The sequence below is a fragment of the Talpa europaea genome, assembly GCF_964194135.1.
Source record: "Talpa europaea genome assembly, chromosome: 7".
Taxonomy (NCBI): Eukaryota; Metazoa; Chordata; class Mammalia; order Eulipotyphla; family Talpidae; genus Talpa; species Talpa europaea.
The window spans coordinates 39,263,548-39,290,719 of record NC_140074.1 but is presented as its reverse complement, the minus strand read 5'-3'; the positions used below and the strand labels follow the sequence as shown (position 1 = coordinate 39,290,719).

The 27,172-nt window shown below is 40.6% G+C and overlaps 1 protein-coding gene across 23 annotated transcripts in view; it reads left to right on the top strand.

Annotated features, from left to right (window-relative positions):
- TRPM3 (transient receptor potential cation channel subfamily M member 3) overlaps positions 1-27,172 on the top strand; it is a gene marked incomplete at both ends in the record, with an annotated part of 743,026 nt that overhangs the window by 491,491 nt on the left and 224,363 nt on the right. For 22 of the 23 annotated variants that reach the window (XM_084237419.1, XM_084237416.1, XM_084237432.1 and 19 more), the window contains 4 exons: positions 4,666-4,745; positions 6,022-6,226; positions 20,723-20,936; positions 23,891-24,015. In XM_084237419.1, the coding sequence (XP_084093545.1) occupies positions 4,666-4,745; positions 6,022-6,226; positions 20,723-20,936; positions 23,891-24,015 (624 nt within the window). Of the gene's footprint in view, positions 1-4,665; positions 4,746-6,021; positions 6,227-20,722; positions 20,937-23,890; positions 24,016-27,172 lie in introns of those variants that run through there. The other variant, XM_084237426.1, reaches the window with a different exon arrangement.

Sequence of the window (27,172 nt, the reverse complement as noted above, 5' to 3'; positions counted from 1 at the left end):
AGGGGAACAGTGGGTGAGACAGGAGAGGTCTGCTGTGCCATGTGGGAATCTCCCTGGCCGGAGATTGAATTCATGCTGCAGTGGCTGTGGCAAACTTCATAGGTTGTGTCTTAACCCCTTGCACCACCAGGGAGGCCCAAGAGAGTATTTTTTTTTTTAAGAGGCATGTTTTATTTATTTATTTATTTGTTTGTTTGTTTGTTGTTTTTGTTTATACATGCACTGGGTACAGTAAGAAGCGCGGGAGGGTGAGAGAATTCACCAGAGCCAGAGTGGGGAGCAGAGCAGGCAGAAGGACCAAAGTACACTGCTGAGGGGAGCAGCGGGTGGCAGGAGAGGTCTGCACGCCATGTGGAACCCTCCTCCGGTGGCCAGGGAGCAACCGGGGATGGAACCAGCGCTGCAGAGGCTGCGGGCAGCTTCGCAACCCAGCACTCAACGGCTGCGCCACCAGGAAGCCCCAAGAGAGTAATTTTTTAAAATCTAATATCTATCCACACTGAAGACCTGAATAAAAGCACAATAAAGCAAAGTCCAAATAGAGCAAATTATGATATCTTGTAGAATTCCAAATTTATGTATTTTGTATACTTTTTATAATATACTCTTCTTTAAAAGAGAGAAAAAAATTCAGTTCACTATGAATGATGGAAAAGAATTTACATTGTTTCTTTTGTCCTCCTAATTTCTGTGTAGTAGCAAGGGAAATGGTTAATCTGCTAATACAAAAAAAAAAAAAAAAAAAAACCCTAACCTTCAATCCCTTCAATAACATTGAGGTAACTTTTCACCTCTGAGAAGGAAATTAAGTTGTTAAACTGTTTAAAAGTCAAATTATTTATACTTAAAGACTAGCAAATAAATTTGCATCAATAGATAGGAACTCTTACTACATACCATCTGTTTAAAACTTCCAGAGCCATCCAAGTTGAAACTGGGCTCCATGAGTAAGAGAAATAGTGAAGGTGCCCTTGAGAAGTCTGATCCACCCGGCATGCTCCCCAGAGTCTCAAGTTGGGAGTCCTGCTGTGATTATATTTTTTTGTTGTAGCCACAATAGGGGCCCCACCTTCTTGGATATTTTTCTCCTATTCTGGTGTCTTTCTAATGTTCCATCCCAATTCTTTATCCCAAGAAGTGAGAAAGAACAAAATGTTCATTTAGCCACTTGTGGGGACTGCCAGGGTGGATGGGAGGGGAAATGACACAAGTCTGAACCCTCTAGGACATGCCTCTGGAAGTCCAACTCTGTCCAAATCCAGGGCACACCCAGACATGCCTAGGTGGCATCCACACCAGCTGTTTTTAATATCAATTTCTAATTTGAAAAGGCAGTGCAGCAGTGGATAAGAGTGTGAACTCAAGTCAGGATGCTCAAGGTTAAACTCTGACTTTAAAACTTCTTTGCTGCATCTCTCTGCCTCAGTTTCTTCATTGATAAAATGTGTATAATAGTAGCATGTCCCTCACAGTGTTCTATGGAGCATCCATGGATATAATACAGATAGGGTACAACTCCAGGCACATGGTGAGCCTTGAAAAAAGATTAGGTACACTTACCACCCAGAGAGCACCTACTAAGTGCCACATGTTTTCCTTGAGTCACCTGCTTTGATTGATACAACTCTTCAAAGTCATTATGATTATCCATATAAAAAGGCTCAGGGAAGTTAAATAACTTTTCTAAATACCTTGTTAGTGACCAACCAGACCTTCTTGAATGTATCCTCCCCAAAGCAAAGTGAGATCAATCTGGGCCAGATCTGCTACAGCAATTTCCTAGCACTTTCATCTGAGCCTTCATCTGAATGTTTAATAACAGGCCAGTTACCAACCAGCCCAGTACTGGTTGTTCATCTTGAGTGAAAGCCTAGTACCCGGATTATAATGATTACAACTCTGGATGTCAGGTGTTATTGTTGTGCCCATTTCCTAGATGTGGAAAACTGAGAATCAAGGATGTTCTTTGGCTTTGTTCACGCTGCAGAGCCCCCACTCACACCACTTACTCTAGCTTCAAATCTCCACCTCTATGCATGATACCACCATTCCTGCTTTCTCTCAGCAATTACAGATCAGCATTCCCTGAAATTCCCAGATGCTCCCACAGAAGAACCTTCTGAATATTAGCCAAAGTAGGCCACAAAAAGAAAAGGAAAGTGCCTCTCTCTCTTCTGTTCCCTAAGGTATAGGGTGAATTGGTTTCAAATATCCAGTAAGGAATATTTTTACGATCTTTCAGCCAAGAGATGTTATCAATGAAAGAATTCAGTGTCTAGGAGAAATCACAGCATATGAATAGTTTAATTCACAGGCTTTTTTACAAAGATAAAGACTGGTTATCTGTGCTGCTAAGCTCATTTCTGTTGCAAGGATGTAGCCACTAGCCTTTCCTATATATTTGAGAAGAAAACTCTTTGATAATAGACACTGGGGCTGTTCTCATGTCTAGCTGACAAACAGAAGTGCAAATGTTACCTCCGTGGTATGCACACACAGTCAGTCACCGACACTTGAGAATCTCAGAGGCAGGATCCGTGCTCCTACTCATGCAGACAAGGCACAGACACTCAGAAATTATGCAGCCCAATTGTGACCATAGATGCAGGACCCATCTCCTTCATAGCAATCCGGCATCCCTCACATGGCTACTTTTAAAGTGTGAATTGTACAATAACACTAATTCAGAAAAAAAGCTGTGCTTCTGTGTTTATGGCAGCACTGTGTACAAATAACCAAGACATGGAAACCACCTAAATGCCCCAGAACAGATGGATGGATCAAGACATGGTACATATACACAATGGAATACTACTCAGTGATCAAAAGAAAATAAATAAACTCATGCCATTTGTGACAACAGGGATGGAGCTAGAAGGGATTAAGCTAAGTGAAATAAGTCAGAAGGAAAAGACAAATATTGCATGGTTTCACTTATATTCAGAATATAAAGAAACCAAATAAAGAATCACGAAAAAGACAAAACTTGCAAATTGACCATGGAGCTCGGGAGTACAGCAGGGAAAGGGAGGGAGAGGGGTCAAAACAGGGGAAGGAAGATCACAAGGGACTATGGAGATGAATCACGGGTGCTGTGGTGGTGGGAGAACTACAGGGACTATACCTAATGGGAGAAATCAAATAGTGTCCAAAAAGAACAACGATGTAAGAAATTAATAAGTAAATTTAATGAATTTTAAAATATAAAATGTGTGTTGTCATAAGTATTGGACAGCCACAGCCTCTGTATTACACACTGTATGATTCTCCATCCGGAGAGGAGGAAGGTATGAGACGAAGGGTTTAGAGGCCACCAGACCTGTGCATAGACACCTGTGCCCTTGCAGAGTCAATATCACTTACAGTCATGGCTAACAAATGGGGACTTGTAACAGGTCAGTGGAATAGGCCAAGTTAGCATCTGGGCTATGCTTTGGCAGTATATATTTTATTTTATTTTTAAGATTTATTTATTTATGCATGCATGCAAGAACTAGAGTACAGGCCAGAGATGTGGGGCATGAGAGGATTCACCAGAGACAGAGTGGGGAACAGAACAGGCAAACTGACTGAAATATACTGCTGAGGGGAGCAGCGGGTGAGATAGGAGAGGTCTGCCTCACCATATGTGTTGCTCCCTGGCCGGCTGGGGATCGAACTCGTGCTGCAGAGGCTGCGGATTGCTTCCTGGGGAGCAGCCCTTGCACCACTAGGGAGGCCCAAATTGGCAGTATATGTTTTAAGAGTCAAATCTAGTCCTGATGCTGTGTTAGAGAGAAGATGATGCCGCAGAGAAATAAGATTGTGGGTTGTCTGACCACTTCCTCCTTAAATGCTTCGAGAAAGAATTCTCTGAGAAGCTTACTAGATTTCATGGAATGCCCCTCTCTATTTCAAATGCTGGTAAATAACAAAGTAAAGAGATGCAGGATGGACATTCTGCCTTGGAACAAAGATGGTTTGGTTTTCAAAACTGCCCTTACCTTTCTGCAGACCCAATCTCAGATGGACAGTCCTGACTGCCCATTCTGAGAAACTGAATTTGTTTTGCTTAAAAGCATGTGAGATGCATTAAAAAAGTGGTGTCTTTCATTCAGGAGCATTACCTGTGAAACTCTGCAGTGTGATGAAGACATTTATCTTCATTATGTTTCCATTTCTTTTTTCCCCTTCTATTTAAGTACCGTTAATTTGGATTCTAGAAGCATAGTGATGGATTAGGACTTTTGAGTTTATAATTCCCACACCATTTGTTTTTCTTCTACAAGGAAAATCTAATACAAGTGTCAGCCATGAAAGCTATATTTATTTTGATATATTTCACCCCAGCACTGAATGTCTTGTTATCTGTAAGATTATAAATATGTTGCTCTCTGTCTTTCATTTTCCCTGTAAATAACAATCTTTCTAGCATTCTAAATCATTATGAATTTACATGACTCCATCACTGATAATTTTATGTTATGACCATTTCCTTTAACTTTCAATATGTGAATGTTAAGTAACCCAATTTGGGAGCGATTAATTTTATGATAGGCAGTATTTATGTGTGAAATAACTAGTTTCTGTTCAGTTTATAAGATACCAGTCCATTATGTGATTATGAAATTTTGCTTCCTAGTCAAAAATACTTAAAAGGTTGTTTCACTGTTTTTTTTTTTCCAGGCTCAGAAATCCTGGATAGAAAGAGCGTTTTATAAAAGAGAATGTGTTCACATCATACCCAGCACCAAAGACCCCCATAGGTAATCTTGCTGTCTCTATAATGTATCCAGAACATGAATTAGCAATTACAGGTGTAAAACTACCATCGTAAACACTCTCCATTGCAAGGGAACCAATGTCAAACTAAAGATAATTTTTTATTGTTACTGGACATCTTTGCAGCAATCTGGTGTGTATGCACCACATAGCATGCACTGTGTGCCCTTAATTCTCTAAGAGCCAGTACAGAGTAACAGATATGCCATTTGGGAAGGAATTAATCACTCACTATAAGAACAAGTAATATATATTTTTAAGTATGGTTATTGGTTTTCCCTCTGAAACATTTTATCAACATCCTTATTTTATGCCCACATGCTCTGCTGTCATGGAAAGGAGATTTTTAAATAGGACTCCTAACAAATTACTAATTAAACTGAAGAACTCCAGGTTCCTATTCAACCACATTTCTAGTATTCTAATTGCCTTCCTGAAGATCAAGATAGGAATGTCTGGAAATGCCCTTATGAAAAGGCAACACAATAAAGCAGTTTAATACATGTGAATTATATATATATATATGATATATAATTGTGTAACCTGTATAACCTTGAGACAAATATCTGACCTTCAGATCTACACTATTTAAATCCTTAAAATGGATACCACATTATTGTATTTAATGAATGATTACTATGGATCAGTCTTATTAGTAACAATAGTAAAGTAAGTATGAAGGACATTTTCCTGATATAAAGAGTGAATTTTAATTTTCCAGATTATCTCATGAATAATATTTTTCATTGTTTCCTCAAGAACACTTAAGCCTGCAGATTTTTATTCTTAGAATTGGTTAGCTGACAATGAATGTCAATTGGGAAAAGACAAGTTAGGTCGTGAGTCACATCGCATACGAGTGAGATTCCTTATTTAAATGTGCATGTTTGAATTCTCCCCTTTAAACTGTTCAGTTCATCGTGCAAGATTTGATAGATGGGAGGGGAGAGAAATAGAAAAATCTAGAGGGCTTTGTTCAGGGGTTCCTGAACAATATGGCAGGTGCTGAAGGTGTGGGTGGGAAGGGGTAGGAGGCACCTGGCGGCCTGTATAGCTCTCAGAAAATGAGGAAGGTAGACAGGAGGAGATATGCATGTCAGGTAAATTCTGAGTTCACCATTTGCCTGACACAAACCACATTGTGGAATTCCTAAAAACTGACTTAGTAGGCTGTGAGGGCATGTGAATTTCTCCAGGGGTTGCATGAATGTGTATCTGACAGCAGTTACCACAAGGTTCACTTTAACTCTCACATTACAGGTGTTGCTGCGGGCGTCTCATAGGCCAGCATGTCGGCCTCACTCCCAGTATCTCCGTTCTTCAGAATGAGAAAAATGAAAGTCGCCTATCCCGAAATGACATCCAGTCCGAGAAGTGGTCCATCAGCAAGCACACTCAACTCAGCCCCACAGACGCTTTTGGAACCATCGAGTTCCAAGGAGGTGGCCATTCCAACAAAGCCATGGTAATCAGAGAGCCAGTCGCTCATTTCCCAGGTTCTAGCTCAAGGCCTGCAAAGCAGTATTGAAGAGCTGGGGGCTGCTCTGCAGGCCTAACTCCACCCGGCCACTACCTGGCTGGCGACCTACTCGAATTAGCTTGCGCGCGCGTGTGTGTGTGTGTGTGTGTGTGTGTGTGTGTGTGTCTGCTCGCCCTCTATAAAATGGGAGGGGGAAAAAAAACCTGCTTCATCAGATTGTTCAAACAATTAGTATGAGGTCAGACAGCATGACTATTGTTATTAATAACAAAAAACTTTTGGTAGTTATCTGCTGATTATTGCGTTACTTTCTGGGTCTGATCCTTTAAGATATATTTTGTTGATTCCTTTGTTTAAAAAAAAAAATGTTACCTTTAGGTCTCTGTTTTGTTCTATCAGAAACTAGTATTTTTCTCAATTCAAGGTAGAAAAGATCCTCCCAGACAATTTCCTTCGCTGTTCTAACAGAGATCTTGGCATCCCCATTGAGTGCTTTTTCTCCAAGAAACTGTGTTTAGTGATGTTGTAAATATAGGCCTCCATATGAAATGCATTTTTTTGGAAAGGAAACTTTAGGAAATAGACAAATTTTACTTTGAAGTGTAGCTTCTAAATTTCAGCTTTCATCTTAGACCTCTCCATATTTGGCCGACAGATTTTTTTCCAGGAAAAAGCATACCATGTGTTTATGGAAATTGTAGCAATGCTATGTTCCAACCAGCTTAGTTCTAACTGTTAAAAGGGTGAGTTAGTTGAGGGTGGAGCAGCTGGAGGTGGCTATTCTCAGGCATGCCACAGAGCTTTCCGAGTTTGGAGAGGAAATTTTGCTTAGAGAAGCACATTGCAAATTGCAAGTGAAGTCACTTCTCACCAGTTACAGTCTAAAAATGTGCCATGCAGCCACCTCTCTCGTCGCTTTTCTGTCCCCTCCCCTTGTCTCCCCCTTCCCTCACAACAGTATTTTCTGCACCAAGAATGGCTGAGTGAGCTATTCTCACAGTTCTTCACTAAGAAAATTAACTCTGAGCTATATATTAGATTAAAACCAATTTTGAGCTACATATTGGAAAGAAGACGGTATGTATAATCACCAACAGGATCAGAGAAATCAATGAAAGGGTTCGACTTGGCCAATGAAGAATAAAAGAAATGGAGACTGGGCAGCTTCCTCTTGCACTTAGGGATGTATTAGTCTATATAAGATTAAGGGTCCCCAACTCAGCCTAGTCCCGATGCACAGTATGGGATTGAACCATATACAAGGTTCCTCTAGAGCCTTTGCATTACTTGAAAGTCATGCATCTTCTCCCCGTAAGAAAAGTGCTCCAGGCACCAGGTCATCATTTCCATTGTTGACATGCCACAGCTGTCAGATATGGACATGAATTTACTCAGAAGTAAGAGCATCTCTCTAAAGTCATCCCCCGGGGAATTCTAACTGCCATGCTGCCACCAGAGCCCAAAAAGTGTCTGGAAGACTGATTTCAGCAATTTGTAGATCACAAGGAAAAGAGTCTATGTTTTCATAATATGTTTTTGATCAAAATTAAGTTCAGATACCCAAAACTCAAATAGTTTAAAGCTTGGTCACAAATGACTTCTGCCAGTTTTTAAAAATAGAATCTGTTCTCAGAAGATCAAGTTTTCTACCACTAAGATTTTTCAAAGAAAGGAGTTCCAGTAAGATAGTGAAAAGTGTAGATTCTGTGTGCAGATGAGCTAGCTATTCATTCTAGAACCATCATGTTCAGTCTGTTTTCCCCAGAACCATCGGCTTGGGAAAAATTTGACTTGGGAAAAATTACTTAAATTACCTGAGCCTTAGTAATCTGTTTTCTAGCAATAAAAATACCACCATCCTTAGTTTTAATGAAAGTGGCATTTTAAAATATGTGGCAGTGTTCTTGGTATCTGGTGTGGGTATGACTTTTTGTCAAGTCACCCATGAAACATACCATGTCACTGCCAAGTGACATGGGCACTTCCATGCCCTGCCTTGATGTGCCCAGCAACACCCAATCCCTAATCCACCCCTTGCCTGTACCCAAGTCCCAGCCAGGCATGGAGGGAGATGAGGGGACACAACACTGTCACTGCCCCGGCAGGTCTGGGGCATTAGACTGGCTGGTGAGGACAGCCAAGGTAGAAGAAGGTAGCTGAGATCCCGTGAAGCATATGGACTGAGGCACCAAGCCCACTGCACATGTTCCATTGTACCACCAGACTTCCTTTACAGAACACAAATTCAAGAACAAAATTATTAGAATTCCCCAAACCAGCAAGCACAAAACACAAAACCCTGCATACTGCCCTTCCGAGCTGCATAGTCACAAGTCGGGAAGCAGCACTGAGGGTGGTTCTCCACTGCAGCCGGTCCAAAGGGAAAACTTTGTTTCTGAGTCTATCAGTCAAACAAGGACCAGTTTTCCTTTTTATTACAACCAAATATTTAACAAGCGGGAATCCCTGCTATTCATCCAGACACAATGAGCATTTTGTCCACTTTGAAAACTTAAAACCAAATTATGTCGTGTCTCCTGTCTAGACAACGGAGTAGGCCATAGGTTGGGGGGCTTGTTTTATCAGGCAGGGTGGTCTTTTTGTGCCAAGCTATGCCTTCTTTACTTCTTATCTTCCAGTAGGCAATGTAGTTTGGACAAAGATAAAATCAGCAACTACTGTCAGAGTACCAATCTTTAGCTGGGGAAGGCATGTTTAATTATCTGCCAAGAGTGAAAGACAATGGGTCAATTAAATTAATCTGTTTAGTCCCCTTTTCTGACATGAACATTCAAAATTGAAATGAATTTTAACAAGCTGTCAAAAAACTTTGGAGGGCAGATTAACTTTGTCACCTTTTTTTTTTTTTGGATGAGATAAAACGTTAACTTTTTCCCTTCAAGACAGCCCCAGATGAACCACCTGCATCTTGGAAATGCCAATGCAGTCTGCACATAATGTGAGGCAGAATCTTCCAGACTTTGGTAGAAAGTAGTTAAAGAAAAGAGAATCATCATTAAAAATAGGCTGTGCGCATCCTGTCCTCGGGTCCATTATATGTCCTGTCACCAAGTGGGCAGCACAGAATGACATCACAGAAATTTGGCCACCAAAGACATGTGAGAGTGGATTGCAGTGGTTCTCAACTTGGAGGCTCAGAATAACCTGTGGGGCTACTAACACCCATGTCCAGGGTGCTGTGCCCGGGCATCTGTTCTATTGGTCTAGGTACAACTTGGGTATCCATAAAACTTTAAGCTACCCAAGTTATTCTACTGTTCAGCCATGCTTAAAATAATACTAAATAATCCCAATCCCTCTACCTGTTTTATAGATGAGACAGCTAGGGCCAGGAAGATAAATTATTTTCTGAGAATCCCAACTCCCTAAATTATTTAATGACCAATATTTCTCAAACCAGGGCTCCTCAGAATTCCTATCAGTGCTGTTTCTTCTCTGTCATGTATGCTTGGCACAGACTAAAATAGATAGTTTGAAAGGAATCTACTTACTATTATGTTCGTAGTTTTTATAAGGGTTCTGAAAACTTTATAGTGGCATTATAAAATCACTGTTGTCTAACAGAGTTAAACTCAGCAGCTGTGAGCAAGGCAGAGTTCTTTGTAAAAGTACATCCAAGGTGAATAGCTCCTGTTTCTCTGAGTCCTCCCAAGCCCTTTGTGGTACGCCGTCCTCACTTCCCGGGCTTGATAAGCTCCCGTGAAATAGCAATGAAACCAATATTTCTCAACTTGACAGAGGAATTATGACACAGGAAGAAGACATTCAAAACTGATAGTGAATGCAAGATTCTCACTCCATTTCCTTCTCCATACTAAGTCACAGCCCCCCAAATTGCACACACCCCCAAAAGGCCTGGACTCTTGGAGGCCTGGCAGTTCATCCAGAGGTCTTATAAAAAATTAGAACATGGGGACCAAGTAAGAAGATACCAAAAAACTAAGTTATAGTCTAGCCATTGTTCCAATAGACTGGGTCCCAGGAAACATTTTTAAATTGCCTTTAAGAGCAATAGCAAGCTGGCAATTAATATTCAGGCACTGGGTTCTGTCTCAAAGACTCATCATCTGTTGTTAATAACTTATTTATTTTCTTACGTCTTTGTTGATTTTTGGCTAGTATTTGATTTCTCCCCTCAGGTGTAATCCCTGTACTTCTTCCACCACCATAGTGACCCAACACCATAGCCCTTTGTGCTTTTGCCTCCTCTATTTTGGTCTTCCCATGCCCTCTCCTGCTTTATGCCTCAGATCTATGGTCTGACTGTAAGTTTTGTCTTTTTCCTGACCCTTTGTTCGGTTTCTCTATATTCTGCACATAAGTGAAACCATGCAATATTTATCTTTTTCCCTTATGATTTATTTCACTTAGCATAATCCCTTCCAGCTCTAACCGTGTTGTCACAAATGGCATGAGTTTATCTTTTTTGATGGCTGAGTAGTATTCCATTGTGTATATATGCCACATCTTCTTGATCTGTCCATTTGTTCTGGGGCATTTAGGTTGTTTCCATATCTTGGCTATTGTAAATAGTGCTGTAATAAACATAGAGTGCAGTTTTCCTTTAAAATTAGAGTTTTTATGTCCTTTGAGTAGATACTAGGCACAGAATAGCTGGATCAAAGATTCATCTTTATCTGGAGTGAAGGCCGTAGGTTATTTAGAAAAGGAAACAGCGCTGGGCTTGATTAGGCAGCATCTTAAGTGCTTCTAATCATCTCTTCCAATTAATGCTGAGCTGATGTGTGGTCCAGGAAAGTATAAACCACTTAAGGACTTGTATTTAAACCTCTCAAATTACCCTCATAATTCTCTTCCTGTTTTCCCTTGCTATTTCCTCTGTTTATTAGATCAGGTTGAGCCCTTATTACAATTTTCATGTAACTTAGATAATTATTCCTATGCCTCCTTTTCACACTTAAAGTCCTAACTATTGAGTCAGCCAGGATGATTGTCTTATTCTCTGAGTATTTTGGATAGGGAGTGAGAGAGAGGTAGGACACTTGAGAGGGAGACTCTGGGGTGTGGGGTGGTGGGGGATAGGGGGAGGCTGTGAGCAGCCTGGCATCTACAGCCATATACCCTTTGTGGTGTTATTGTTAGTGAAGTACCATTGTTTTACATCCTTGCTAATATTCTGACAGTATCAGGTGTGGTCACTGTTGTGCACCCACCACCAAAGCACCCATAGTCCTCCAAGGTAGTCTGTTGTGCTCACTCTCACCCATTGTTCTCACCCCTTCACCTCTCCCCTTCCCCCACCCCTCCTGGTCACCTCACAAACCTACAGTCTTAAGAAACTCTGGAATTGATTTTTTAAAACATCTTTTAGTTTGTGTTATGCAAATTTGATCTGGGACTTGCCATTGACAGAGGCACAGCAAAGAGGAAATGAAATGAATCCCACTTCACAAAACCAAATAGCTCATCACTAGACTCTGGGTAACTAATCAGCTTCACTCAGCATGGGAAGATGTTCGAGGGGGTGTGAACTTGCTCCATTGATTTCTAATTTCCACCTTGTCATTTTTAGCCATTAAACTGGTAGTACCTTTGAAAGGCTTTTCTAAAATAGAGTAAAACTAGAATTTATCACCTAATCTTCTGATCCCAATCATAGACCCATAAAGGAGGAAGAACCAATTTCTCCAGGAAATTTAACTTGCCTCTAGAAAATTATACAATAAATAATTCCAGCAACAGATTCAATGAAGTTTTTGATTATTTCTCCCATTAGCTTTGATTTGTCATCACCCATCACCTGGAAGTACCTATAGCGAATATTGAAGAGGCACAAACACAATATTGAACAGATTACAATGGCATTTTTGTAGGTCATCAAAAGCTTTGTAGGTCATCAAACTCAGAATGCAGCAAATATTTGCATTCCAAATATTTTCTTCCTAGGGAAATTTTACATATATTAAACCACCCTAAGCACTAAACTCTCCCTATAAAACAAAAGACTCTGCCAACTTGAAAAGCTGAGATCAGCAAAATTGTCTTCACAGTCTGATGTGACATATCTGCTTGGCCACGGTTTTAATTAAAAGTATCCATTTAAAATGTGGCAACAAAGAATTAGAAAATGAAATGATGCTTGTCACATTTCTCAACAGAACAGGAAATAGGGCCAGTTTCCCTCATGACAGACTCAAAAGAAAGGCACTAAAAATACGGTTTAAAAAGATTTAGCAGCAGTGAAGTTCCATTACTCAGAACAAGCACTACTTACAAATACCAATTGATTATTTCCAAGAATTAAAGATGGTGCCGCAGGATGAGGAGGAGGATTTGTCATTTGCTATTTCCAAGAGTATAGCTAGATTTATTGTTCTGCAGTTTCTTTACATTTTATTTTAAAAGCCGTACAAAGTTAGATGGGTAAAAATTGAGGGCTAACAAGGTGATGAATCATCAGAGCCAAACTGCTCCATAAAATCTCAAGTTCAGAATGCCAAGGGAAGATTATTACTGTTTTTTAATTGTGTTTTTTTTTAAATAAAACAGGCCCAGCCTGTTGTAAGTTACAATGCCTGCTTCCTCAACCTCTGGCTTTCACACTCTTGAGTGTTAGAAAGGAAAAGGTCACTGTCTTGTCCGTGACATCTCTGTCATTTCCAAATTTAGCATAGAGATCTATGCTAAATCTGAAATCTGAATTTGCCTTGATAAGTGAACACTTCATTAACACTTCTAATGATGAAGGAGTAAGAGTGACTTTAGTCAAAACTGCAGTGAAGTTACCTGCTACACAAAAAGCCTATAGCACCAAGCAGGGCAAAAACAGATTTCCCTGAAGCCTGTGTACTTTGAACAAAAGAAAATCTCGAGTTTTCTATTGTAGTCTTGCTTACAAAATTTCATTTCTAAATTTGTGCTTTAGAACTCAATATGTGTTTGCTGGCAAAGATGATAATGTATTGGCTGGCCTCCAGGGCACCTAAGAATATAGCTCAAGTAGCACAATTTCAATCAGAAGGAACCTGCATTTTATTTTTTAAGTTTAAAATTTGTTTATTTATATATATTTTGCATCATTGTCCATTTTTGTACAATGTATGCTCTCTCCTCTCAGGTGTGGTCCCTGTAAAATCCCCACCACCAATTCACCTGGGCACCATCAACAGTCCCTTGTGCGCTTCCCTCCCCTGTTCAAATCCCTCCCTCCTCCTCCCCTGCAGAGTGTCTCTGATTTGTAGTTGGCTGTTAATTTTGGTTTTTTAATTATTTTTTTTCTGATCCTGTATTTGCTCCCATAGGTGAAACCTGCATTTTATACTGAGCTTTCTTGAGATGCTGTTCTGCATATCATCAGCTCATCACATAAACTTCCTGCTGTGTGGCATGAAGGACTTAGAGGGAAGAGGGGAGTTACTTATAATTCCAAGAGTTACTTGCTTGAGCTTAGTTTATCTTTAGAAGTTGAAAATTGGGAAACTAAGGGCATGTGAGTTATCGATGGATGAGGTAACCAGAGCAACAGTGGACTTTTCCCTCTGGACAGGGACTTATATAAAGGTAAATGCCTTTACATTTTTATTTTAAAAGCTGGACAAAGTTATATGGGTAAAACATGAGAGCTAAAGAGGTGACTGATTATCAGAGCCAAATTGCTCCATACAATCTGAAGTTCAGAATATCAAAGGACAATTATTACTATTAATTTTTTTTAATTAAGCATTCCCAGCCTGTTCACCAGTCACTCCCCAGACAGCTCAGAGTTGAGAACAAAGCGCTGTTTGTAGGAAATACTACTACTTAAAGAACAAAAGCAAGTTATTTCCTGTGGTAGGCAAAAAATCACAAGGTGAGTGTGTGTCACCTTTATCCCATTTATATGTATCAGCCTTTCCACCATACCAGGTGTTTTCATAATTCATTTTCATGTCCTATGAGGTGGTCAGGTTAACTCCCCATTTCACAAGAGAGGGTGACACTGGTGAAAGGATTTGCAGTGCTGGAGTGTAATGCATGCATGGCTGGGAAGTGTGTGAATGTGATCACACACCACCACAGCAGTGTAAAACTTAGTACACTGACTTCTTGTTATTTGTAAGGTGATCTCTCAGCAATTCAAGAGTTCACAAATGGACAGTCAAAATTGCTTATCTTGACAATGAAAGGAGCTCCTAATTTCAAATCACATTGACCATTTAGCAGGAATTGATTAATTGCTTTGGGCACAACCATTTATGACCTTGAAGCTGCTGATTTGGCACACGAGTTAGCTGATACAGCACAAGCATCTGTAGCACTTACTGAATAACCTGATTTTTATGGGTTTAGGGATATAATGTAAACATTGAAACCTTCAGAAAACCATAGAGTGCCATTTTATCTGTAGTTTTATTTATTCTCTTATGCCCAAGACCATTTACTTGAGTTGCTAAATAATAACAAAGAAAAAGAAATGGGTTGATTGAATATTTCATTCCCCCCCTGCTTTTTTTTTTTGACCTTCTATCCTCCAGGGAAGGGCACAATAAATAACAAATAATAGCCAACATCAGAAGAGCAAGGACACCTAGTACTTGTGTTATTTTCCAGTTTCTGCATAATCAGGGTAGGCTGTCGATAATCACATGTTCCTTTGTGTAAGAATTAGCCCCGGCCCAAAGGGATTACGCAGTTAGGGATGACTTGGGTAGCTTGTCAATGGCTGTACTTTCCTATTTATGTCTGAGTCATTTTCTATTTATTTATGCCTGGGTAATTCTTCCAGTATTTCCTTTCTCTTTGATTTTCATGTAAAATACTGTATTCTTTCTTCCCTTTGGCCCAGTGGCAAACAAAAGAGGCACCACTTCCATCTGTGGTCTAGGGTAGAGCTGTAATCCTTGCTATGCCTGTGGTCCTTGGGGAGCTACTTCAAAAGCAAAAGCGCAAGCCCCACCCCAGACCTTTGAGGAGAACTTGTATTTCTGACAAGGTTCCTGACTGAGTCATGCAAATTCAAGTTTGAAGAGCAGAGCCCAGCCTAAACTCTCCAGTGTAAAAGTAGCTTTAATAATGGATTAGAGGAATGGTTATTCCTTACATAACTAGCTCTGAGGTCCCAGTCACTCACCACCTCTGGAAAGCAGCAGAGTTGAATTAGGTGATTCCTAACGCTGCTGAACACTGTTTCTGAGGTACTTCTAAGTTCCTTTTTTATTTCTAACATGTAACTACATGCTATCCAATATCGAAAGGCTTGTCAAAAATCATGGTCAGGTTAAACATGGTCCCTTTTCTCAAAGACCATGAAACATGTAGAGATATAAAACTGACACATGCTGAGATTGATTCAAAGTAATATTGCAGCAACTTGCATTTACATTCTCAGGAAAATTAAGTCTTTAAAAGACAAGAATGATGTATACAGATGAAAAGGGAGAGATTGCATTTTCTAGGACTTGGGAAACAGTATAAACCATATACAGAGAGGTGTAGGGAAAAGCTTCTAAGTAGGTAGGGTAAGGCGTGGTGGGGGGGACTCTGACAGGTAGAAAGGATATTTACATATGATGTAACACTTTGAATTGAGAAACAAGATGATCAAAAAGGAAATGGAAAAATAAGTCAGCCCCCAGGGTTCTTACAGAGAGCAGCAGGCTAGAGAAACTACTATGAGGCTATTGCCATAATCTGATCTGGCATCCTAGTAAGGAGAATTAGTTCTTAAAATGACAACCAAAGGAGCAGGGGGAAAGGCCTGACTGAGCGCATTAGTTTGAGAGTTGATCAGTAGGGCTAGGAGACTGGTTGGAGGTGAAGGAAAAGAAGCAGGAGGGAGCAGCATTGATATTTTGAGGCTAAGAGCCTGGACTCTGCTTACTGGATGTCCCCTTCCCATTATTGGAAGAGGTCTTTGAAATGATGCATGTAGAGCTCAAGGTGTGTATGTGCCTGGAGCTGGGTAAATTCACCACCATTTTGGCTTAAAGTGTTTTACTCTGTGGAGTCAAGAAATTGAGAGCTGAGAGAAAAATGTGAAGAGCCCAGTCCTTTCAGAGGCCAGACACAGTTCGGTTCAGTTCATTTCCCCCTCTGTAAGGGAATGCGGGGGTGAGAAAGATTTAGGTCATTCATTCATTCCCCTACTGGAGCACTTATTAGCTGAGTAGTATTTTGTGAGAACAAATAAGCTTCCTTACTTTCCTAACTAGAAAAAAAGATTAGGCTACTTCGAAAGGAATTTCAACATAGCCAATAGAATTGTTAGTTATTTTCCAGGGAGCTGCTCACATAATCAATAGATTGGTTCCTTACTTTATATTGTGTGTGTAGCTTTAGAAGCCCCAAAGGGGATTATTTACCAAATAAGCCTTATTTCGAAAATGCATTTGGATTATTGCCAATTAATATGAATAATTGAACCCCAGAATGTGTCACCATTCAGCTTGCTGTAATTATTATACAATCTCTGTAGTAGTGTAGTATGAATTATAACCTCTCTTCACACTATGTGACTTAAGAAGATACGTGATATGTGTTCACTCCCAGATACTAACTGTGGCTCTGAGTCTCATTGTTTACCTGGCTGAATAATGCAAGTTACTTAGTCACAGGGATGAGAGAGGCATCCTGAGGTTCCAAAAGCCATGGTGGCAACTACTTTTCTTGTTTTTCAAGCCAGTATTGTTCTCAGGTTTGCCTTCTCTGTTCATTGGGACAACAGCTTCACAATTCTTCAGAGCATGTCAGGCTAGCAAGGGGCATATAATTTTAGAAATGTTATTACATTTTAGATGTTTTTGTATTTAAAAAATTATAATTTGTATCTCACCTTAGAAGAATTTGGGTCCTTATTTAGTTGTTCTTCTCTAAGGGCTAAGAGTGATATATTAAAGTTGGTGACTAAGAGGACAGTAACTTGAAAAGCTGTTTCTTACCATCTCTAAGTATTCTTGCTTTGTAGAGTTTAGATCCTTGTCAGTCTCGTTGCTGGTTTATTTCACCAAGTATCCCTTTCTGCAGTTAGTAAAAGTTATAAAAATTCAATCCAACAGAACCACAAAATTTTAACTACTACTCAAGTAGCATAGATCCAGTGTATGGGCATAGAAAACATTTTACTCTTTCATCTTAAAGCATTTCTTATCTAAATACTTTTCTTACAGTCTCTCAATGAAATAATACACATAACAATAAGGAGACAATAAAAAAGCTTTTTTCAAGGAAAACTTCTCTTTGTTTCCACAGAACAATACCTTCCCTTGGCTCACAGCTCCTTGCATGTCCTGAAAGTGCACATCACTATTAAAAGTTTGTTGATAAATACTTGAGAGTTAATGCCCTGTTGTTGAGGGTTTGAGTACAAAATATGCCATTTCTCATATTGTTAACTCTAGTTAAAATCTATTGCTATAATGTACTTTGTTAACCTTTACTCATGCACCCTGAAATTGATTTTTGCTAGGTAGATGAAATCAATATAGAACCAGCTATATTCATGTCTAATACTTCTTTGAATTTCTGTTATATGTTTATAGGAAACTTTAGTTCTTTCGTACTTGATGATATGGTTTATTTTATTAAATCACTTTCATATCTGATGTGTATTTACCTTATGTTTAGCTAAATATATTTGAAATATACTTTAACAAAAGAATTGACATACAATTTTTGAGGGTTTACAAGAATGAAGTTTCCCAGTTCCAAATATATAACAACAATTTAGCCATGTTGAAATAAGGTTATTTCTACATCCAAAAGCATGTTTGTGTGGTATGCTAAGTCAATATTAATACTTAACACATTCCAAAGTAAATGACTTTCTCTTCTTTCCCATGAAACATAAGCCTTAGAATATTTTAACTCATATTATTACCACCCAATTTATATGCAATACTATCCACTGCTTCTGTCCTTTTCCACTATAAAGTAAACATTGTTATTTCATTTTACAACAAATACTTTTTTATATATACTGGATATTTGCTAATAATATCTTTATTTACCATCCTTTCCTGCATCCCAGATCATCTCCTTGGAATCATATAATTTCTGGATGGATGCATGGATGGAGGGAGGGAGGGAGGGAGAGAGAGAAGAGAGAGAGAGAGAGAGAGATCAGACTTCATGAAAGGAAATACATATATTTGAAGTCTGGTAACGGTAAATTTGAGTTTTGGTAATCTGAAAATGTATATGATTTGCTCATTTTTGTAAATAGAGAATTCTAGACTGACAGATTATTTCTCTTGGCACATTGAAGATGCTGGCTTCTTGCATCTATTTTTATGTTAAAGAATCAGTCCTAGGTCAAGCTTGTTTCTTGTAGGTAACTTTGCTCCTGGCTGCTTTAGCAAGCTTTCCCCCTCCCTTTGGTGTTGTCTGTGATATGTCTGTAAATCGGATTTCTTTTTATTCAGCTTGTTTGGGATTTATTGAGTTTCCAGAATCTGAGAATGGCTAACTTTGAACAACTCTACGAAATTCCAAGCAATATGTCTTTAGTATTGTCTCTTTCTGTTATCTCTTTTTATTTCTATCTAGATTTCTGATATTTCCTCATGTCCTTATTTTTTTTTTTATGTTCTCAGTTCCTTTGTGTTGCTAAGCTGCATTTCGCTGATTTCTTTGGATCTATCGCTAACATGTCTGATCTATAACTTTAATTTATCCATTGTATTCTTTCATTCGAATTATTCCATTTTATTTTCTAGTTCTGGTTTTCCTTTCAGATTTATGTGGTCATTTCTTAGTCTTTTTCCTTACTCATATTTTCAAACTTCTCATTTATGTTGTTATATTAGGTTCAAGGAAAGCTATTTTCTATTCTCTGATTATTTTAGTATCTTCAGGGGTCTTTGCTATCTATCTGTGGTTCTCCTTCATGCTGCTTTGTTTCCTTGTCTCCTTCATGGTTATATTGTCTCCTATGAAATGCTTATTTTCTCCTGGTAGTTGAGACCTGGATTGACACAATTCTTCACAAAGAATTTGCATCTGCTTCCACCATTACTTACTAGTATCATTTCCCATTAAACTCTCTGTTTGATGTTTCTCGAACATGTTAATAGTGTATGTGGACCAGAACCTGGGTGAGGGCCCACTGCTACTTATAACACTCAGAGGGGGATTGTCTTCCCCTTCTGCTCAGAACCACAGCAGACTCAGGCATGTTTCCTCGCTCTCCTCTGTACCTCATACTTGCTTTTTCTTCCTTACACTTGAGAGTGGATCCCTTTGAAGTATCCCAACTTTATGTGGGAACCTCCAATAGACTCCCTCATACTTCATAAAACCATAAAAGCAGATGATAAAAGTCTTCCAGGTTTTTTAAGACAGCCCTCAGGGCCAAAGCCTGCTTTGCTATTTCCTTCACTAATGGGGTTCCAGCTTCCACTCTTTAGAAACCTGAACACCTCCTCTTTTCATGCCTGCTCTGCAAATGCATTTCAAAAGGTTTCCTGTATATTTGCTCAATGTTTCTTTGCTACTAATTGGAGATGGGAATCTTCATGTAATGAAACTGGGTATCTATGTTATGACTATACAGACATTTATCATTATATGTATTTGTGGCTCTTCATTTATATGTACTTACAATAAATTTATTTCAGCACATCTGGTAACAATAAATAACTATTACACACTTAAATTATTGTATCTGTTCAACAAGACTAACGGACATGCCTTTTGTTACTTTTCAAACATAAAACATTTGTATGCAGTTATTATGGAATTAAAGAAATATAGCCAGAGGCTACCTTATTTTATTTTATTTTTTTTAAGATTTATTTATACAAGCACTGGGTACAGTCAGAAGCATGGGAGGGTGAGAGAATTCACCAGAGCCAGAGCAGGGAGCAGAACAGGCAGACTGACAAAGTACACTGCTGAGGGGACCAGCAGGCGGCAGGAGAGGTCTGCGCGCCATGTGGGACCCTCACTGGTGGCCAGAGATCAAACCGGTGCTGCAGAGGCTGCGGGCAGCTTTGCAACCCAGTGCTCAATTGCTGCGCCACTGGGGAGGCCCCGCTACCTTATTTTAAATCCTCATTAGATTATGTAGAACTGTTGTTTTTTTTTAATAACTTCTCAAAATAATAGCATTACAAAACCATTTCTATCTAGGTCCAGTTCATATGAAATGATTACTTACATTGAAATATTTTGGGAACATTTGGACTGTTGCACAGTATAAGCTGTGGGTATAATATAAACATGATTTCCTTTGAGTTAAGAATGTCTTCTGGGAAAACGTGTGATAACTATGCTGCATTTTATAGTCAGATGATTGTAAAGTGTGTAGTAATTCACAATTTCTAGCAAACCTTTGAAGATGGTGTGTCCTTTTGTCTAGTGAAGTTTCTCTTGATAAAGCAAATGATTTGTCCTTCTTTGAAAAAAATCTGATTTCACATGAGATGCTTTCTCAAGCAACTACACATATCATTGCAGCCAGTAAAGAGAAGTAGTCATATCCCACCCTGCCCATCTCCCTAATGGATGGTCCTTCTTTTCTAGTACGTGCGAGTGTCTTTTGACACAAAACCCGATCTCCTCTTACATCTGATGACCAAGGAGTGGCAGTTGGAGCTTCCCAAACTTCTCATCTCTGTCCATGGGGGTCTGCAGAACTTTGAGCTCCAGCCAAAGCTCAAGCAAGTCTTTGGAAAAGGTCTCATCAAGGCAGCCATGACCACAGGAGCATGGATATTCACTGGAGGTGTGAACACAGGTAACTCAAGTGGGACACATGTGGCCCCGAGGATGTTGTGACCATCATTTTCCCCTAGGTTAGATGTACTTACAGTCCCCCACCTCACCTCCTGCCATGTGTCCAACTCGCTGGTTATCTCTTCTCTCCGATTCTCTCTTCCTCCCTTATCTAAATGATAACTCTAGTCCCTTCAACAGCTCAGCTGACAGCAGAGGACTGTAGTTATTTCCATAATGCTAAATAACTACACTGTTATTTATTGACCAAAAATTACTTACACATAAGAAACAAGGTAGGATATTTAATACTTAGCCATTCAGAATTTTTTAAAGCTTATTAGACTAAGGGAAACCACTGAATATTTTCAATACCTCAAATTGCTTGCCAAATTAGTGTCTAGTAATTCTTTAAGGAATGACTTTTGCTCTGAATTGGAAGCTCTGCCTCTGATGCAAATAGCTTTAATTTTGCTAAACGCGCTTTCCATCTGGGATATAAATTGTGACAGTAAAATCTAGACTACTATTGTTTATCAGAGGAAAATATTTCATTAAGTCACCTCTGTGCCAATAGAAGACACACTCCATGTTGAATTCCAAACAGTTTTTTCTACCTGCCAAATGAGTTTCTACACTATGATACAGGCAGGCTGTCAAATCAATTCTTACAATCCCACTTACAGTTAAGTGCTTATCTGCAGAACATTATTAATGGGCAACAGATAATGGAATGGATGCCTATAAATTGCTTTGACATATTTTCCCAGCCTGAGTCTGAAGTGCCAGTTGCAGGAACACAAGTCACACTGCAGTGAGCTCATTCAAACTTGATACAAGACTCAGAGTCTGTACCGATGAACACATTGTCATTAGTGCTGCAGGGCCTGGGGCCAACTAGTTGTTTTTTGTTTTGTTTTGTTTTGTTTAATGTTATTGAATGTTTGTGGTTTGGATGATGCTTGAGCTAGACCAGTTCTCAGAATTCTCAGCACCTAGAATTTGTGAATATTCAGCATCTAACTCCACAGATACGTGGAGATGCTGACCCATGTTCACAGTTTTGTGTGAAATCCTGACTCAGTCTGTAAACCAACAAGAGTTTAGACTGACCTGCTTGGTCAGCTTGTTACTGTTTATTCTGTAGTAATCAAATATCCAGAGAGCCATTTTCTTTCAATGACTGTTTAGGCGTTAGGCACCAACCTTCTCTCATAGCTCAGCCAGCATCATTTGCCTGAGTTTTTGTCTTTGGCTATCCAAGCATAACCTTCACTTCATGTACAAATCCAACTCATTTTCCAAAGGTTCAAGAGAAATTCTCTCCAACCTTCTGTTCCTGGGAACTTGGAACAGTATTGTTTTTCTTCTTTTATGAAATACATACAATGTCAAAGAAATATTTACAACACAAATACTGTAAAAAATTATCATCTCTAACTCACTCTAGCTTGATGTTGATTGATGTTGATTGCCATTCAAAAAGTGAGGTTGTGTAGGCAGCACACTCAAGTTAGGTTGGAGGTGATGGGAGAACTGGTGGGGGGAGAGGCAGGGGGAGCATACCACAAAGTTAAACTGCCCAGGACTAGTCCCAAAAGGAGTTTTGCACTCAACAGATAAATATCAATAGTGTTATTCACTGCTTTACTCTTATATTTGCATTTGTTTACTAGTACTCTCAGGTAAAAAAAAATCCACAGATGAGCTAGTAAATGAAATTGATATTCTTCTCACTACATCCAGCAGAGTTCAACATAGATTTGTGGCTATTTACACTCTTGTTGATTTTTCTTAAAGGAGGCTCTTTCTGTTTGATCTTATGAGTATTTCAGAATTGAGTTTACACATGTGCATCCTCTCCATGATTAAATTGTTTGTGTTTTGTGTCACACATCAGAACATGCTGAAATTAGTGTTGCATCACCCCAGATGAGCCAGTTTTCTTTAACATAATGTTATCTGAATGTCTGTGGTTTGGATAATGCTTGGATCAGTGCTCCATCCCTGAGCCTTCCCCTGTGCTAGCCCTCAAGACATGAGAGTAAGACCCCAACCCTCCAACCCGCCCATCGGGGAGTTTTATGATGAGGGAAACACCCTCCTTGTGTGTGATTGATTCATGGCAAAATATATTAGGTGACATCTGAGCTATTCAAGATATGCAAACCAAAGCACTGAAATGAAGAAATCAAATCTAGTCACTTTCACATAGATGATATCGTTGCCTTTTCTGTAGGGGAATGGGTAGAGCTTTCTAAGTGGAATCCTCTTCTCTTAGAGAATGTATTTTCTATCTTCTATGAAAATGATTATTGAGAGGTGGGTTTCCAATAATTTATAAACTGAATTTTCTCATTTTTAACTATGGTGAGAAAGACTGAGTGATTGGGGAAGGACATTATGACAGAAGAGGCAAACAACTAAAATGATGATTAAAAAAAAGATATATCAAAAAAAGGTTTCTATATCTTTGACAGACATTTTCAGCAGAATATGCCAGCATTTTCTTTACAAGGGGTCTTTCCATATTGAAATCAATTAACAAAATCTGAGTCATGTAAGTACACTGAGTGATCCTAACTCACCACTCACAGAATTGACTATAATATTACACATGCTGCTTACAGGATGAAGTTTTGGTGTTGGTTCTTAGTCATACTAACACATTATGCTTCTAAAACAAGAAAAAGATTGTCTAAATTTAAAGATGTGTATTCTTTTTATAGGCATTGGATACTTTTCCTTTTTTCATTAAAGTAGAATAAAAAAAAGCATTGCTAGAGTTCATGTCCAAATTCAGCCAGTGTAGCTGGCATTAGAGATACAAGTTTACATTCTCTCCTGAGTCATGTAGTTTATTTAGAAATATCTTAGAACTTTACATCCAGCACATTTCAAAGAAATTATGCTGTTTGTCCCAAGTTTAGAGCGATGGAAAGTATTGCTTTCAAAGACACATCTTTTTCTTCTTAGGTGTTATTCGTCACGTTGGAGATGCCTTGAAGGACCACGCGTCCAAGTCTCGGGGGAAGATGTGCACCATTGGTATCGCGCCCTGGGGCGTCGTGGAAAACCAAGAGGACCTCATTGGAAGAGATGTAAGTCCTGGGCGTTGCTGCGCCTATGATTCTCAGAGAGGAAAATGGGTTAGAATTCAACATGTACATATTTTAGTACCCTAGCTACCGCCGCCCAGAAGGAAACTCACATAGAAAAAAGTTATGGCAACTCCCATCTCAATTCTTATCATCAAGAAAGGTCCACAGCTCATCAGCTACACTTGGGTTGACGAGAACAGTGGTCTGTCTTCACCCATCAAATCTGGCAAGTGCTCCTGGCAATTTTATTAAGGATTATGAAGAACATAAACTCAGTGGCTGATGCATAATATGGGGACTCTCTTATCCCCCGGGTTCTCCCCTTCTTGATTATTTGAGGACCCTCAGGAAAGCTGCAGAGAGACATTCTTTCCATTCCTGTGGCTTCCCTGCTCAGGTTTTGCGCAATGCAAGCAGGGGAGGAGCGGGCACACGGGAGGCAGTTGCTGCTCTTTCCTGCACTGACGATGCCCAGAAGGCCCTAACCAAAGTGCAGGGTAATAGCCTCTTTCTATCCTAACCACAGTCCTGTGCTGAACAATCAAACAGTTTTCTCAGCAGCTTCCTCTTATTTTGGATGAGTCACCAATGTCATCCTGTTCCTTCCAGGTAACTCAGGCCTCTCTCTCCGCTTCACTAGCTCCCAGGTCTGTCTTCTCTCTCCCTGGCCTGTCTCCACTCGCTGCCGCTGTCCCCTCCCATCATCTGGTCTCAGCTCCATCTGCTCCCCGCTTTCTCCTCTGGGTCTCCTTTCCTGCCATATCCACTTCTCTCCACTCCCCTCCTGTGTGTGTCCACTCTACCTCCGTTTTCTCTCAGCTCCTCGCCTTTCTTTACTTTCTTTCCACTATGCCTTTTCCCATGGTCCGCCTCTCCCGTGTCCCATTTCTCACCTTGGTCTCTTTTCCTGTATTCCATCTTCTGTCTCTTGACACTGTCTCCTCCCGTTTCTCTTCCCACGTCACTCTCCTCTCACTCTCCCCATCTCTTCCCTATTCCACTTCCTCCGTGTCCACGTCTCTGTCCATGCTCGTCCTGCTCTGTCCTCCCACTCCTTTTTCCATCTCTCTGCCCCTCACTCCCTCTCTTCTCCTGCTGGCTCCCTTTTTCCCTATTCCCTCTTTTTTTTTTTTTTTGTTAAATGGGACCCTTGCTGGTGGCCAGGAATCAAACCAGCGAGGCTTGGCAGCCTCGCAACCCAGCGCTCAACTGCTGCGCCACCAGGGGAGGCCCGATTCTGTCTCCTCTCTTCTCTAAACTTCTCCCCTCTCTTTCCCTTCTCTGTCCTCTCTGCACTTCCCTTTCCCAGCTCCTCTGTTCTCCATTTTCTCTTTTTCTGTCTCCTCTTTCCTCTCAACTCTCTCTCCCCATCTCTTCTCCCTGCCCTATCTTCTTCCTCTCCCCTCCATTGCACCCTCCGCCTCTAGAGCCTCTTTTCTCTCCCCTTTCTCTCTTTCTCCACATCAGCCTCTCCTTCGCCTTTCTCTCCTCACTTTCCTCTCAGCTCTTTCCCTCCCCTGTTACATTTCCTGTCTCTCTCTCACCTCTGCCCTCTGTCTCTAGCGCTCCACCTTCTCTCTCCTCTTCCCTGTCGCTCACTTCTCTCTTCTCTCACAAGTTGTCTCCTCTGGTCACTTTCTCCTGCCTCTCCTCTCCCCTGTCACTTTCCTCCGCACCCCCCAGGCCGCTTTCTCTCCACTTCACTTTCTTCTCCCTCTTTCCTCCTCCCCTTTTACTCTCCTCAGCATTTCTCTTGCCCTAGTCTATTTGCTCTCTCTCCCCACTCCTGTCGCTCTCCCATCTTCTCCCACCCTCTCCTGTGTCCTCCCTCTCTCTCCTCTCTCCATTCTATCCTCCAATCTCCCTCTTTTTCTGGCTCTGTCCACTCTCCTCTCCCTTTTCTTTCACCTTCTCTCCTGTCTCTCTTTGCACTTCTATCTCCACTTTCTTTCCCTCCTCTTCCCCCATCAGCCACAGCTCTCCTTCTCTCTCCACACCAGCCCCTCCCTGTCTTTCCCCCTGCACTTGCCTCTCTCTTTCTCTTCCCTCTCTCGCCTCTTTTCTCTCCTTTTCTATTTTTCCCTATTCTTTCTCCACACCCTGTCTTCCTCCTCTCAGAGGGGACACAGTGTCCACTTGTGTCCTCTCTATCTTCTCTCCCTTGTGTCTCTTCCCACTTCACTTTCCTCTTTCCTGTCTCTCTCTCCCCGGCTAGCTCATTTCTTCTATTTTGTCTCAGTCCTCTCATCCACTCCCCCCTTTCCTCGGTCTCTTCCCCTTTTCTCACAACTTGCTCTCCTCTCTTCACCTCTCTGTCCCTTCACTCCCAACCTCCTGCTTGCCTTGTCTCCTTTCCCTAGTCTGTCTCCTCTGCCACTCTCCCATCTTTTCCACTGTCTCCATCTCGCCACCGTCACCACCCCTGTCTCCCCTCTCAGCATCCATTTCTGTCCTCTCTAGTTCCCTAGTCTACTCTTTCCACCTCACTCTCCTTGCCTCTACCTGCTCTCTCTCCCCACCGCTCCTTTCCCTTTTATCTTTCCCCACTTCACTTTCCTCCGCCTTGTCTATCATTTCTATTTTTCTCACTCTTCTCTGCATATTCCATCTCCTCTTCCTAGTCTCTAACTCCTGCCTCCCTTGCTGTCTGTCTCCACTTCTCTCCATATTCCTCTCTGTTCCCTAGTCTAGTTCCACACACTCCACTTTTCACCCCTCTTGCCACTATCACTCTCTCTCTCATTCTGCACTCCTCTGTGTCCACCTCTGTCTCTCTGTTCACACTCTCCCTCCTTCCCATGGTCTCTCCCATCTCTTCCTAGTCTCTCAACTCCGCTCTCCCTCTGTTCACTTTCTCCCATCTTGCTCTCCTTTGTCTTCTCTCCATATTCTCCTGTCTCGTCACTCTTTCCCTATCTCACCTCTCTCTGTCCACTTCTCCCCCCTCAAATCTATCTCCTTTCCCATCTCTTCCACTGTCTTTCTCCAATTTTTCCTTTTCATTCTCTCACCCCTTTTCTATTTTTCCCTGTTCTCTCTCCACTTTCGCCACCCTGTCTCCCCTCTCAATGTCTACTTCTGTCCTATTTCCCTAGTCTACTCTTTCCACTTTCTCAAAGTCTCTCCACAGTCTCCTGTCTCTCTCTTCCCCCTGCCT